Genomic DNA, 12,455 nt, shown 5'->3' on the forward strand with positions numbered 1-12,455 from the left:
AAGGATCAAACCCACATGTCCTGCATTGCAGGCCGATTCTTTACCCACTGAGCCACCTTAAGGGAAGCCCTTATTGTGCACTTTATTTCTAACCTAATGCCGATGCCGATCTGACAGGAGGTACTGGTCGGTGGCCCAGAGGTTGGGGCCTCCTGCTTTATACGAAGGAGTTCCCTGACTATAGGGAGACCTGGATCTTCAGTGAGAGGCCCTTGCCAGTATGCAGATACCCTGTTAACCAAACCCCTGTGGGATTTTGCTGCTACCTCATTCTCTCTACCCCCGCGTGACCTCCTCCAGCACCATCTCTCCAATTCCCACCCACAGATCCGTCCACACTGCTGCCTCCCTGTAGCCTTTCCTGCCCCCTACTCTGTCTGGGGGTACCCATCTCTGCTGCCTCCTCTTGGGCCGAGCTCGTCAGAGTTCAGTGTCAGGTTGACCTGACTCCTCTGCCGGGATGGCTTCCCCCAGGTTGGTGCACAGACTCCCACTCCCTCATCAGCCCCCGCCTCACGTGCTCCTTCTCCCCTCCCGTGGGCAGTCTGAGCCGTTGAGCCGAGGGAGCCCTTTTTCTGAAAATGGGGCTCCCCTCCTGCATCCGCATTTCCTGCTTTATCCTCAGTCAACGTCTTGCTTGAGCTTCTGAATGATCATCGCCTCAGCTGAACTCATGATCTCTGCCTGGTCTCAGGAAAAATATCAATTTGTATTACAAGCTTCAGGTTCATCACTGTGGTGTGTCTCCTTTGGCAGCGTGAACCCAGCTTTTCATAATTTGGAGACATGACTTTTAAGAGAGTAGTTCCAAGAGTAAACTGGGAGATAAATACTTAGAAGGGATACCAGCCACATCTGCCTTCCAGTTGACTGCCTCGCTGGGTCTCCGGTCCTCACTCGGATCTTGACCTTGCTGCCTATTGAGGAAGCACTGGGTCTGCTGTATGGCCTTGGGTCCTGCCCTTTCTTTACCCTTTTTGAATGTCTGCAGCCTGTCTCTGAGCTTAATCCTTTGTTTTCTTCTTTTAATTGGCAACTGAATCATCTCCCAAATAGTAGTTGCTTAATTTTTGTTCCAAGCACTCGTTCACACGTGGCTTCCTTTACTCACAGCCGATGGGTGTGGTTCTGCGAGGCCCACGGAGCCCCGTGTGGACTGAGGCCCCGAGCAGGGTGGTTTGCGACACGCCCACCCTTTGTTCTGCCTGGCGGGGCGCCCAGCTCCCCTGGACCTCAGTGCTTTGCCCCAGCCCGCTCTGTGATTCCCAGACCAGTACAAGGAGAGAGGCTTCATCAGCTGGTGGCTGGAGACGTGGCAGCGTGTTTCCTATCAGGTTCATTGACGCCACCTCTGAGGAGCCTGAAGAACTCGCTTCCTTCGTCCCCAGTCTCAGACTCAGGATGAAAAGCCCGTCGCCCTCGGCCTGGCTCTGCCACTAGCTGTCTGCGCCCTCAGGCGGCGGCTTCGGGCTCTGGGCCTTGGTTTCCTTCCATGTGCATAAGAGGGTTGGTCCTTCTCATATCAAAATTTCCCTTCTAGGTTTGTCAGATTTAGAGTTGTGCTTCTAACCCATGTCAAGTATAAAGCTGTGTGTGCTTGTCCTGTAATTCTGTTATGTTCTGCATCGCATCCCGCTCCCCGACCCGTGAGGTTCACACATTCCCCTCGCTAACTGTGGATGCTCGTGTGTGCGCATCTTCAGTAGTTCTAAGCAAGTTAAAGATTTCTGTTCTCTAAAGCATCTGAAAGCATGGCAGTATTAGCACCATGAACTGACAGAAAGTCAGCCCTGTCTTTCAGTAATTAAAATCAGGTTCCTTTCTTTGCTTCTGATTGTTATATTAATCATGAATGGCCACTTGTCATAAAGAAAGAAAGTGAAGTCACTCAGTCGTGTCTGACTCTTCGTGGCCCCGTGGACTATGGCCCGCCAGGCCCCTCTGTCCATGGGAGTTTCCTGGCAAGAACACTGGAGGGGGTTTGCCATTGCAATCTCTGTTTGTCATATTAATCATGAGTGGCCACTTCTAATAAGCACCTAACTTAATACTCCACAACATCTTGAGCGTAAACTTAACATTTACCTGCCAGTTTCCTAGTGTCCCAGGCACATCTAAAGCCCTGGAAAGGCTCATCCACACAAGGCCCCTTTGTAAAGGAAAGGGGTGTTCTGGCTTACCCTTCGGGTCATCTCATCACTTCCCCAGGCAGCTCAGTGATGAGGATTTTAAACCACAGACATTCCTGATAGTAGCTTCGGGATTCAAGTGTAGGGAACCAACCCATAAGTACTTGGAAAGTTGTTACTCTGCTTCTCAAAGCCAGCTTTGGGGCAGAAACTGCCCCCTCAGTGGGCAAAGCCAGCAACCCGTAGGCATGGTCCCCGGTCATCCTCCAGCAGTGACCCCGCCTTGACCAAAGAGCCCAGGCAGGAGCCAGTGGACACTCTTCCTGGGGCCCAGGGTTTGAGCTGGGGAGGGCAGGCGCGGGGCCTGTCAGAGCAGGATGGCTTTTCATGTCGCAAGAGGTGCTCTGTAGTCAGGGAAACCGAGGTAAAGTGTTGAACTCACACAAGCAAGAGATGGTCAGCACAGAACCTTTTGGGATAAAGAAACTTGGCCACACATTTTATATGATGTTTTCCTAAGTGGACTTATCCTTTGGGGGTATTTGTTTTCAGTGCCGAAGTTGGTATGTTGCCCTCCTCTGCAAAGAGGAAATGTTTACCCATGTTACTTGTTGGACATCGGTCTGCTCCAGAGTAGGCATCTGCTGGACTTAAATGAACTGTCAAGGGCTTGCTTTCCACAGCACGCACAGAAAATTATAATCCAAGGAATGCCACTCTGTAAGGGGAACAGATTAGTCTTGATGTCTTTGTACTTTAGAAGAAAGTGGAAGGGAAAGAGAAGGATTAAGTAATTTATAACAAAGCTTTCGTGGGAAATAATGCATCCGGTATCCATTCAGGAAACCCATTTACTTATTTCCACATGACCTTTGTAATGTCCTCTCCTTCCTTTTCCCTGTATGGGCTTGAATTGTAGACGTAAAAGGAAGACTTAGACTAATTGGACTTTGAGTATCCAGAATTCTTAATATCAAAAATCACTGGCTTCACTTTAAATGCTGTTGGTCCCACCCAGCACCAAAGGTCCGAGTTGTGCTCATAGGTGCTTCTCTCTGCAGCTCCGCGCTGGGTCACAGGGCAGCGCCACGGCCTCCTCCTGAGCCCATCCTGCTTTCCTCGCAGAGTGACTTGGGGTGCTCAGGTTGAACAAAAGAGGATTGACAAACCCTGAAAGAGCGTGGGGTGGGAAAAATTCCTAAATTCTCACGTGTATCTTTTTTTTTTTTTTTCCGACTCTCCAACAGAATAATCCAGTCCTAGCACCTCCCAGCCTAAGCAAAATGATCCAGATGGCTGGCGAGATTGCAGATGGCATGGCATACCTCAACGCCAATAAGTTTGTCCACAGAGACCTTGCTGCCCGGAACTGCATGGTGGCCGAAGATTTCACAGTCAAAATCGGAGGTGTGTTCTTAGCTTTTCAGATCTGAGCTAAAGTCACACGTGTTTTAGGGACCCCTAAACAGGTAGGTGGGCATGAACCTACCTGTGGAGAGGTCTTCCCACGCTTCCTGTGACTGCAGAGGCTTGCTCTTGGGAGTCATGTGATTGTGTCCCATTGGTAGTCAACCAGCCAGGCTGGCTCTGATCTCGCTGGCACATGGGCGCAGTGGTCCAGGCAGTGGGCAAGGGCGAGCTGAGGCCATGATCCCTGCAGTTGCCTCTCCTGGCATTTGGGGCATTTCTCGGCAGAACAGCTGTAAGCACCGGTTCCAAGAATAGTTGAGAAAATGTCCTCAGGAGATTTTGACTTGGGCCTTAAAGTCACCATCCAGGTGACCAGTATGTCCTCCAGTTTTCCAGCTTACAAGGGGTATTGTCTCCCCCACAACAACCAGGGGCCCATGGAGTTTGCTAAGAGGTGAGGTCCCCTAGGTGAACCCCGTGCACCGAGCAGGAGTGTTGACAGGAAGGTGGTAACCCCTCGGCGGGGGAGACCACCGCTCTCCAGGGCTCGCACTTGAGCTGACCAGCCTCTGGGCTCTTGATGCTTGTGGTGTGTGCTAAGTCACTTCAGTCCTTGTGACCAACTCTTTGTGACCCTATGGGCTGTAGCCCTCCAGGCTCCTCTGTCCATGGGATTCTCCAGGCAAGAATACTGGAGTGGGTTGCCATACCCTTCTCCAGGGGATCTTCCTGATCCAGGGATCGAACCTGCATCTCTTACATCTTCTGCATTGGCAGGCGGGTTCTTCTGACCCCACCTGGGATCTTTGTCGTAACCCTAACTTGATGTCTAACCAGCCTGCTCCTTAGAACCCTTGTTGTCACTGCCCACCGTAACAGCAGAAGTGTGGAGTGGATTACATTTCTGGTCACTGGTTAGGAGTTTATTTCAGCCTTTAGGCTTGGTTTTAACTGTAGTCCTTGAGGATGCTTGATCAACACACATGTAACGTCAGGGATGCTCAGGAACCACCTGCTCTTCCCACTATGAGATGACCATGGCTCAGAAAAATGCTAAACATTTATTCTGAGAAGCTGCAGGAAGACCTTATATTCAAAAGCTATTCAAAATTAGCCTCTTTGCCTAGCCCATAAACTGTCTGTTCTGGACGTGTTCACCATCCTTTAGCAGCGCTGTGGTTTTTTCTCATTCACGCAGTGATTTTGAATGAATATTTTGGCCCTTTGATGAACAGTGAGTAGCCCCTCTAGAATGCTTTCCCAAGTAGGATGTCTTTATCTTTCATTTGTAAGGTGCTTGAGGTGTTGGATGGAGCTGTATCACAGAGCAGATATACGTGGCCATCAATCACTTCATGTGTCCTTAGATTTGGCCCTTTGATGCCCCGAGAATCTGAGAGGCTGTCCTGCCCCAGGGCTCCCAGGGAAGGCCCTCAGGCCGCTGCCGGGGCTTCCTCTGTGCGCCCCCTCCCTTCCCCGCCCTTCTCAGCAGTGACTCAGACTATTCCCACATGGATGCCCACCAACTCCCCTTCCCCAGCTGTGGAGCCAGGCAGCTGATAACTAGACTGAAACCTGGTTCTGCCACCAGCAGCCTCGAGGCTTGAGGCAGGTGTCTTAAGTTCTGTGAACCTCAGTGTCTTGACCTCAGAAGGGGACATGGTGGTAAGAGCCGTGAGATGCTGGAGGGACTGCTGCGGGACGGCCCAGGCCGCCTCAGTGCCTGGCGCGGGCACGTCCTAGTTCCCTACCGCCCCCTCTGGCCCTGCCCGCCCCGCAGTGCCGCTGAGAATGCCCCGAGAGCCGTTCTTGTGCCGCTTGCCGCTGAGAGTCCAAATCAGCAAGGACTCAGTTTGCTATTTAACCAGGTGGGGTATCTATAGTGACATTTTCTTTGTACCTGGGTTTTTCTTCCTAAAATTTGAACTTTTTCTTTTGAGTTAAGGAAGGAATAGTCTGTGCTCTTTTTCTGGGGTTTCTTTTTTCTTTTTTCCTTTTTGTGCACGTAAAAGCAAATCCTCTATTTTGCATGTCACTGGATTAATTTGGAGATAAGACTTCATTTTTATTCTTTACTAGGGTTTGAAAATGTTTTTCTAATGCCCAGTGTCTGATGGATTACAAATACAGCAAGCAATTTTACCAGAGGCAGTTCAATGGCCCTTAGCATGGGACAAGGAAATTATGTTGGTTAGCGTCCAAGGAACTTTGTTCTCTGTGTTTGCTTTGTAGCCTTACCTCTTTGTGGCAGAGTTAGAGACATAGTCAATGAACATTTTAAAAAGGAGAGCAGCCCTTTCTCCTGAGGAGGATACAGAAGACGCCCTGTAAGGAGGGGTTACATGATTGAGTGGAAAATCAAAATCTGACAGAGAAGCAATAATTTAGGATTATAAAGCAAGCCTGCCATCAAACATAATTATGTGACTTCTTCTAGAGTCATGGAAAATGGAAGACATTTTCAAAAATGAGTGGGAGTATTATGTTGAAAAACATTATTGAGTAATAGCTTCAGGGCCTAGTAAATAGCATCTCTTAGGCAGCTTGCTGTGGACTTTTTTCGCGGTGAATTGGTACTCTCAATATTTTCCCCTTTATTAGATGGTGAAACTACTTTCATTTCCTCTGATAATGAGGCGGTGCTACCAAGTAAATAAAGTCAACATGCTCCTGGCTATTTGATCATGTTTTTAAACCACAGATAAATGACCTTTGCCCTACACAGTATGTATTCTCCTGATAATCTGTGGGTCTTGATAATTTGTAAGATGCCTCTCATTTTAAATGCAATGAGGGAGCTAACTTTTTAACAGAATTACTGTATAAATATATTTAAAGGCAGAGATGTCTGGGCATTTGCTTGTCGTGTGACTCACCGACCCTCAGAGTTTCCGCCTCATCAGACGGCAGCGCAGACACCTACATGAGTGCCCGCTTGGCTCGGCCGCGGGCACAGGCCTTCTCTGAGCCGGCATCGTTCCTCCGCTTCTGCCCCGAAGTGCTCGCCCAGGGTAACCTCACGCCCTCTCTCCTCCTCACAGATTTTGGGATGACGAGAGACATCTATGAGACGGACTATTACCGGAAGGGGGGGAAGGGGCTGCTGCCTGTCCGCTGGATGTCCCCCGAGTCCCTCAAGGACGGAGTCTTCACCACTCACTCTGACGTCTGGTACGAGTCCTGTCCTGTCCTCCCGTTGTCTGTTCCCTGGCGCTCGTGTCCGGCTTTGGCTGAGTGTGATGCGGGCCACCCCCTCGCCGTGGACACATCCCCATTGTCAGTGGGCACTTGTGGGACCTAAATTTGCAGGACCAATATTTCTTTCAGTACTGAGATGCTCACCCGGTCGTTAGCAGACCTAGAGACACAGCCCCAGAGGCTGGGAGGTGGGGACACGCCAGAAAACATCACCTCTTTCTGCTTCATCCCCTGCCTGCCTTCTCTCATTTTCTTTCACAATAAATGATAGCGTGTATGGGGGGTGGGGGTTTGCTTCACCTAACTAAACCTTCAGATTGCAAACATTGCTTATTTTAGAGCCAAAGCTTGAGTCTTGATGTGTTTTCCTGCTGGTCCCATCTGCTGTCTGCCCTCTTCCAATGGGTCTTCCAGGGGGTCATCGTTGTTGACCCAGGGATGGGGTGGAAAGCAAAATGTCCCCCTTGGTCATGGTCGTGCCTCGGGGTAGGGAGTGTCAGTTGAGGGTGCAGAAGCCTCTCACTCGCAGTGCTTGTTGCAGCTCCTCAGCAGCCTTGTAGAGAGCTGGTCAGGCTCTGAAATACGACTGAAGTTGTTGGCAGGCGAAGGCCCTGGCACGTCTGCCTTCAAGAACGTAAGCTAGTTTCTTGGCTGTCCTCTGGGGAGATCCCGTTGCTGATGGATCACAGAAATGGTAGTTGTTTACTCCAGCCATTGGGATGACCACATAGAGGAGCTATTTAAACAGTGACAGATGTCATTTTTTTTTTTAAACTCTTGACCCTTTCCACACAGTTCAAGGACCTTGGATCCTGTTTTGAAGACAGGTGCAAATTGGAAATAGCATCTGAATATGACCCAGCAAAGCATGATTGCTTCTTGAGCTCAAGTATGAGATCTGTTTTGCAATCAGTCCGTTCAAGATGCTTCTCTCTTCATGGTCAAATCAAAGTGCTCAACGCCATTTTTAGATACAGAGATGACGGGGAGGGGCAGACTTGGGTCCATGCTGCGTCTGTTTATTCTGGGATCCTGCTTCCAACAACTTTGAGGTCAGCTTACAGGACAATAAAATAGAAAACCACGGGAGCCAAGGAAAACAGGGGCAGGGCAGAAAGATAAAACTAGAGTTGTTGATATCCCATAGGCTAAGTTTACCAAATTCTGGTTAGCAGTGATTGTGACAAGCTGCAGCAAAGCGTGTTCATTGCCATTTTTCTTCCATTTGATGAGACAGATATTATGAACCAGGAGGAAAAAATATATATATACAAATAAGAGTAGGGATTTCATCTTCATTCCATTCACTGTTCAGGCCTTGACAGTGCTTTAGCATTTTTTTTAATAGTCCTTGAGGATAACACTGGTAAGGTGGGTAGGCCAGGATGATGGAGAATATAGAGGGCTTTTCAGTGGCCCAGAATCTAAAGTGCTCCCTCTTGAAGGAATGAAAATCATTTCTGAGTGTATTCAATGACACAGGACACTCCTACATAGTTAAAGTCTAAAAAGAAATGCAAAGAAGTGTATTTGACTTTGAAGGAGATACCTCAGAATTTTAGGATAAGAAGGTGTTCTGAGGTCAGGACTGGTCCCCGAGCCCCATCTACAGCGCCCCTGACAGCTGGTTCTTGAGCTTCTGCTCACATATTTCCCTGGTACTGCTAATTCCTCTCCCACAAGACAGACTGCCCTGATCCTTAAGACATCCTTGGGTTGGCAGGTCTTACTCATGCTGTGCTTAAGTTGGCCTCTTGTTGATACCCCATTGGCCCTTCTCTCCAGTTCACAGTCTGCTCTGGTTTTGATAAGACAGGCCTTGGAGTCACAAGGAAGTGGTCTCTTTTCTCTGCTTGAAATGTCTCTGTGTTTCCCTGCTATCCTTGGAGGCATCATCCCCAGGCCTTGGGCACTGCGCTTGTTCCTCCTGTAGCTCCCTTGTAGCGGCGTGTCCCACAGGAGTGGCTCCTTTGGGTGAGAAGACACAGGTGTGGCTCCAGGCAGGGAGAGACCAAGCCCAGGACTTGGGCGTGGAACCCCCAGCTTGAAGGCGCATCTCCTTCCTGAGCAACTGAATCGCCTATAACAGTCTCCATTTCCTGACTTACTGAGAAGCTTTCCAGATGGCCACAAGCATCCAGAGTCTTCTGCTCCCTCCTAGAGTTGTTGGTTCTTCAGTGGCAAATTCACATCAGCAGGGTGTGTGTAGGCTTCCATTTGCTGGTGAGTGGGACCTTGACCGTTCCTGTCCTGGTGTGAGACGTGCTGACCTTAACCTGCACTGGAATTGATGTGAGACTCACACCCAGTTGTCCCTTCCTTGGGGAAAACACCCCGATGCTCATAATTAGGAAAGACTTCACACAAGTACATTTGCCTAATGTTTAAGGATTAAATGCACAAAATTCAAGACTGGGTTTCATATGAGGCATTGATGTCAAGTCACACTGTAAATGACCTGCTCCTGAAAACCTGCAGGCATCACATATTTCGTAGTGTCTCTGGCTGTGTGGCCTTGGTCAAATCATGGCGCATCTGTGGACTTCAGCTGCTCATCTGTGAAGTGAGATCTATTTGGGGATGTCTGAGGAACCTCAGCATTCAGAAAACTAAGATCATGGCATCCGGTCCCATCACTTCATAGCAGGTAGATTGAGAAACAGTGTCAGACTTTGTTTTTTTGGGCTCCAAAATCACTGCAGATGGTGATTACAGCCATGAAATTAAAAGATGCTTACTCCTTGGAAGGAAAGTTATGACCAACCTAGACAGCATATTAAAAAGCAGAGACATTACTTTGCCAACAAAGGTCCATCTAGTCAAGGCTATGGCTTTTCCAGTGATCATGTATGGATGTGAGAGTTGGACTGTGAAGAAAGCTGAGCACCGAAAAATTGATGCTTTTGAACTGTGGTGTTGGAGAAGACTCTTGAGAGTCCCTTGGACTGCAAGGAGATCCAACCAGTCCTTCCTGAAGGAGATCAGTCCTAGGTGTTCATTGGAAGGACTGACGCTGAAGCTGAAACTCCAATACTTTGGCCACCTCATGCGAAGAGTTGACTCATTGGAAAAGACCCTGATGCTGGGAGGGATTGGGGGCAGGAGGAGAAGGGGCCGACAGAGGATGAGATGGCTGGATGGCATCACCGACTCGATGGACATGAGTGGTTCCACATGAGTGGATATCACCACTGGGAGTTGGTGATGGACAGGGAGGCCTGGAGTTCTGCGATTCATGGGGTCGCAAAGAGTCAGACATGACTGAGCGACTGAACTGAACTGAGGAACCTCGACAGATCTTTAAATGGCCCCTGTGACAGCTGGTGACGACAGGAAGGCACATTGGTGGTGGAGAGAGATATGTTAACCTCCATAGCTTGGGACAGAATTATGACCGAACTCAGCTAGTCATGTCCTATGCAGGACACTCAGACTCCAGCATTGCGTGGCCCTCACTGAGGGGTGACACTGACATCAAACCAGAGTCGCTCTGGGGAAAGCCTGCGGGGAGAGCCGACTGTGTTACCTGCTGTGTTCCTCCACGGGTGTGCCCTGACATGGCCCAGGCACAGCGCCCAGTGCGTGCAAGAGCAAGGTGCTAGAGACCCGCTGGTGAACGAAGTCTTGTGGAGAACAGGAAGTGACCCTGACAGGCTGAGGTCATGGACCCCCTTCCCAGAAGAGCTGGAGTTGTGGGCACCCTGCAGTATGGGCTGTCCCGTGTGGAGCAGTGAGGACGCTGGGGGAAGCCACAGTGGTAGGAAGCCGCTGAGTGCATGTGGGGGACAGTGGGACTTCCTCGGGGGAGTCAGCGGAAAAGAGAGTGAGTGAGGCCCTGGCTGCTATGTGAGTGGTTCAGCGCTAGTTCTTCAGGCTCGATAAGGACTTTCAAGGGTGCTGAGCAGGAGAGGGACCTAGAGCCATGTGTAGAGAAGTTGGTGATACCTAGAGTGTAAAGCTCCATCACGTACGAAGTCAGTGCCAAAAAGGAGGTGTCCTGCAGGCCAGGTGAGAGGGCCATCGGCACTGAGGCCGTGCTGGGGATCTGGAGGGAAGGAACCAGACCTTTGGGCAAGTCTGAGCCTACGTGGACAAGCTGTGGTGGTGCTCTGAGAGGCGCGGGAAGGAAGAGCTCAGGGCACTGTCAGATGGGAAGAACAGGGTGACGAGACAGAGGTGAGACCCGGAGCTCGGAGGGGACAGCAAGCACTGGGGGCTCAGGGCAGCGCCACCCAGCGGGCGCTGGCTGCCTGGCAGCCGCCGAGGAGCGCACGGGGCAGGAGGAGCCATGGGCCTCGGGGAGCTGCATCTGCAGGTGATTCTTCAGTCCAGGCTTGCGGTCAGTTGGGCGCCGTGGCCTCTGAGGCGGTGACCGAGGTGACCAGGCTGGTTCTGTCTGCGAGACCCCTCAGCCCACACTGATGGGGGGCCCACACCCTCAGCCGGGCCTGTGAGCACCATGCTCGGGCCTTGGGCTTTGCTAGACCTCTCGTGCAATGTCAAGACTATTCCTTGGTCACTGAGGTTCAGGAGTACTTTGGCTGGGTCAGTCCTCTGAGGACTAAAATTCTGAATGTCTGACATCTGCTCTCAGCATCAGTTTGAGCTCTGGGCGGGAAGGGATGCCCGAGAATTTTTGGTGCGACTTTGCCCACATCCCTGGCCTGCAAAGGTCCAGTCGGAAGCCCCTCAGGCTTGCTCTTCACTGCTGGGTGGCCAGCTTTAATCTGTGGAAATGAGCTGAATGGAAAGGCAAATAGACCGTGGAGAATTTGTGAAAGATGGCGATGTGTGCTGGGAAGGCACTTCTGTTCTGCAGTTTACAGCACTGCCCTTTTGAACGTCCTCGGTCTGAAGTCCCTGTGTATGTGTATATCTGTATTAGTTTGTTTTCCAGGAGTACACAGTTGTGTCCGATTCTTTGTGACCCCATGGGCTGTACCTTGCCAGGCTCCTCTGTTCATGGGGTTTCCTGGGCAAAAATACTGCAGTGGGTTGCCATTTCCTTCTCCAAGTAGTAGGATCTTCTAAATCGACCAGCAGAGGCACATTCAAGGCAGATTGCACTTGAACCTGCTCCCTTTGCTGACTTGGTTCCTTGGCTACCCACCTCCCCCTTGGCTCAACTCTGGGCTGAAGGATCCTTCCTGGTATGGGGGCCCTGCCCCAGCCAGTTCTGCCCACCGCTGTCCGCACCTGTGAGGCTGAACCCCCCTCTCCCCAGGCCTCCCTGGACCTGTAAGATCCCCACTGAGCTTTTCAACACCCTAAAGCCAAGGTTCCTAGCCCAGATCAGTGAGGTCAGTCAGGGGCCCGGGGCACGGGTATGTGTTAAGAACTCACCAGGGGAGCCTGACCTGCAGGCAGCATTGAGAGCCACGTAGGTTGAAGTTTCCAGAATGGGAAGTTTGTTGAACAGCTTGCTCGTCCCAGACAGCATTTGAGGCCATTGAGTCACTGTCCTAGCCAGGCCTGGGGACCAGCATTTGATTATCGGTGGGATAAACCACGTTTGGGAGACGTGGCCCTGCAGGGCCCTGAACTCCGTTCACCCGGGGCTCCCATCAGAGGTCAGGCGCTCGCGGGCCCTGAACGCACTGTCCTCTCAACTGGCAGAGTCCTGCCCCTGGGGCTGCCACACAAGAGGCAGCTGTTCCACACTTAGCCCACGCCTGGCTCGTGCCTGACGTGCGCTCAGTTGCCAGAAGGGAGGGGGCT

At 50.9% G+C, this 12,455-nt stretch overlaps 1 protein-coding gene across 1 annotated transcript in view; it reads left to right on the forward strand.

Moving 5' to 3' along the window:
- The window catches only part of IGF1R (insulin like growth factor 1 receptor), a 298,923-nt gene that overhangs the window by 271,451 nt on the left and 15,017 nt on the right, over nucleotides 1-12,455 (forward strand). Inside the window, exons 18-19 of the mRNA XM_061158611.1 lie at nucleotides 3,377-3,536; nucleotides 6,581-6,710. Of these exons, the coding sequence (XP_061014594.1) occupies nucleotides 3,377-3,536; nucleotides 6,581-6,710 (290 nt within the window). The remainder of the gene's footprint in view (nucleotides 1-3,376; nucleotides 3,537-6,580; nucleotides 6,711-12,455) is intronic.

The sequence above is a fragment of the Dama dama genome, chromosome 13 (genome assembly GCF_033118175.1).
Source record: "Dama dama isolate Ldn47 chromosome 13, ASM3311817v1, whole genome shotgun sequence".
Lineage (NCBI taxonomy): Eukaryota > Metazoa > Chordata > Mammalia > Artiodactyla > Cervidae > Dama > Dama dama.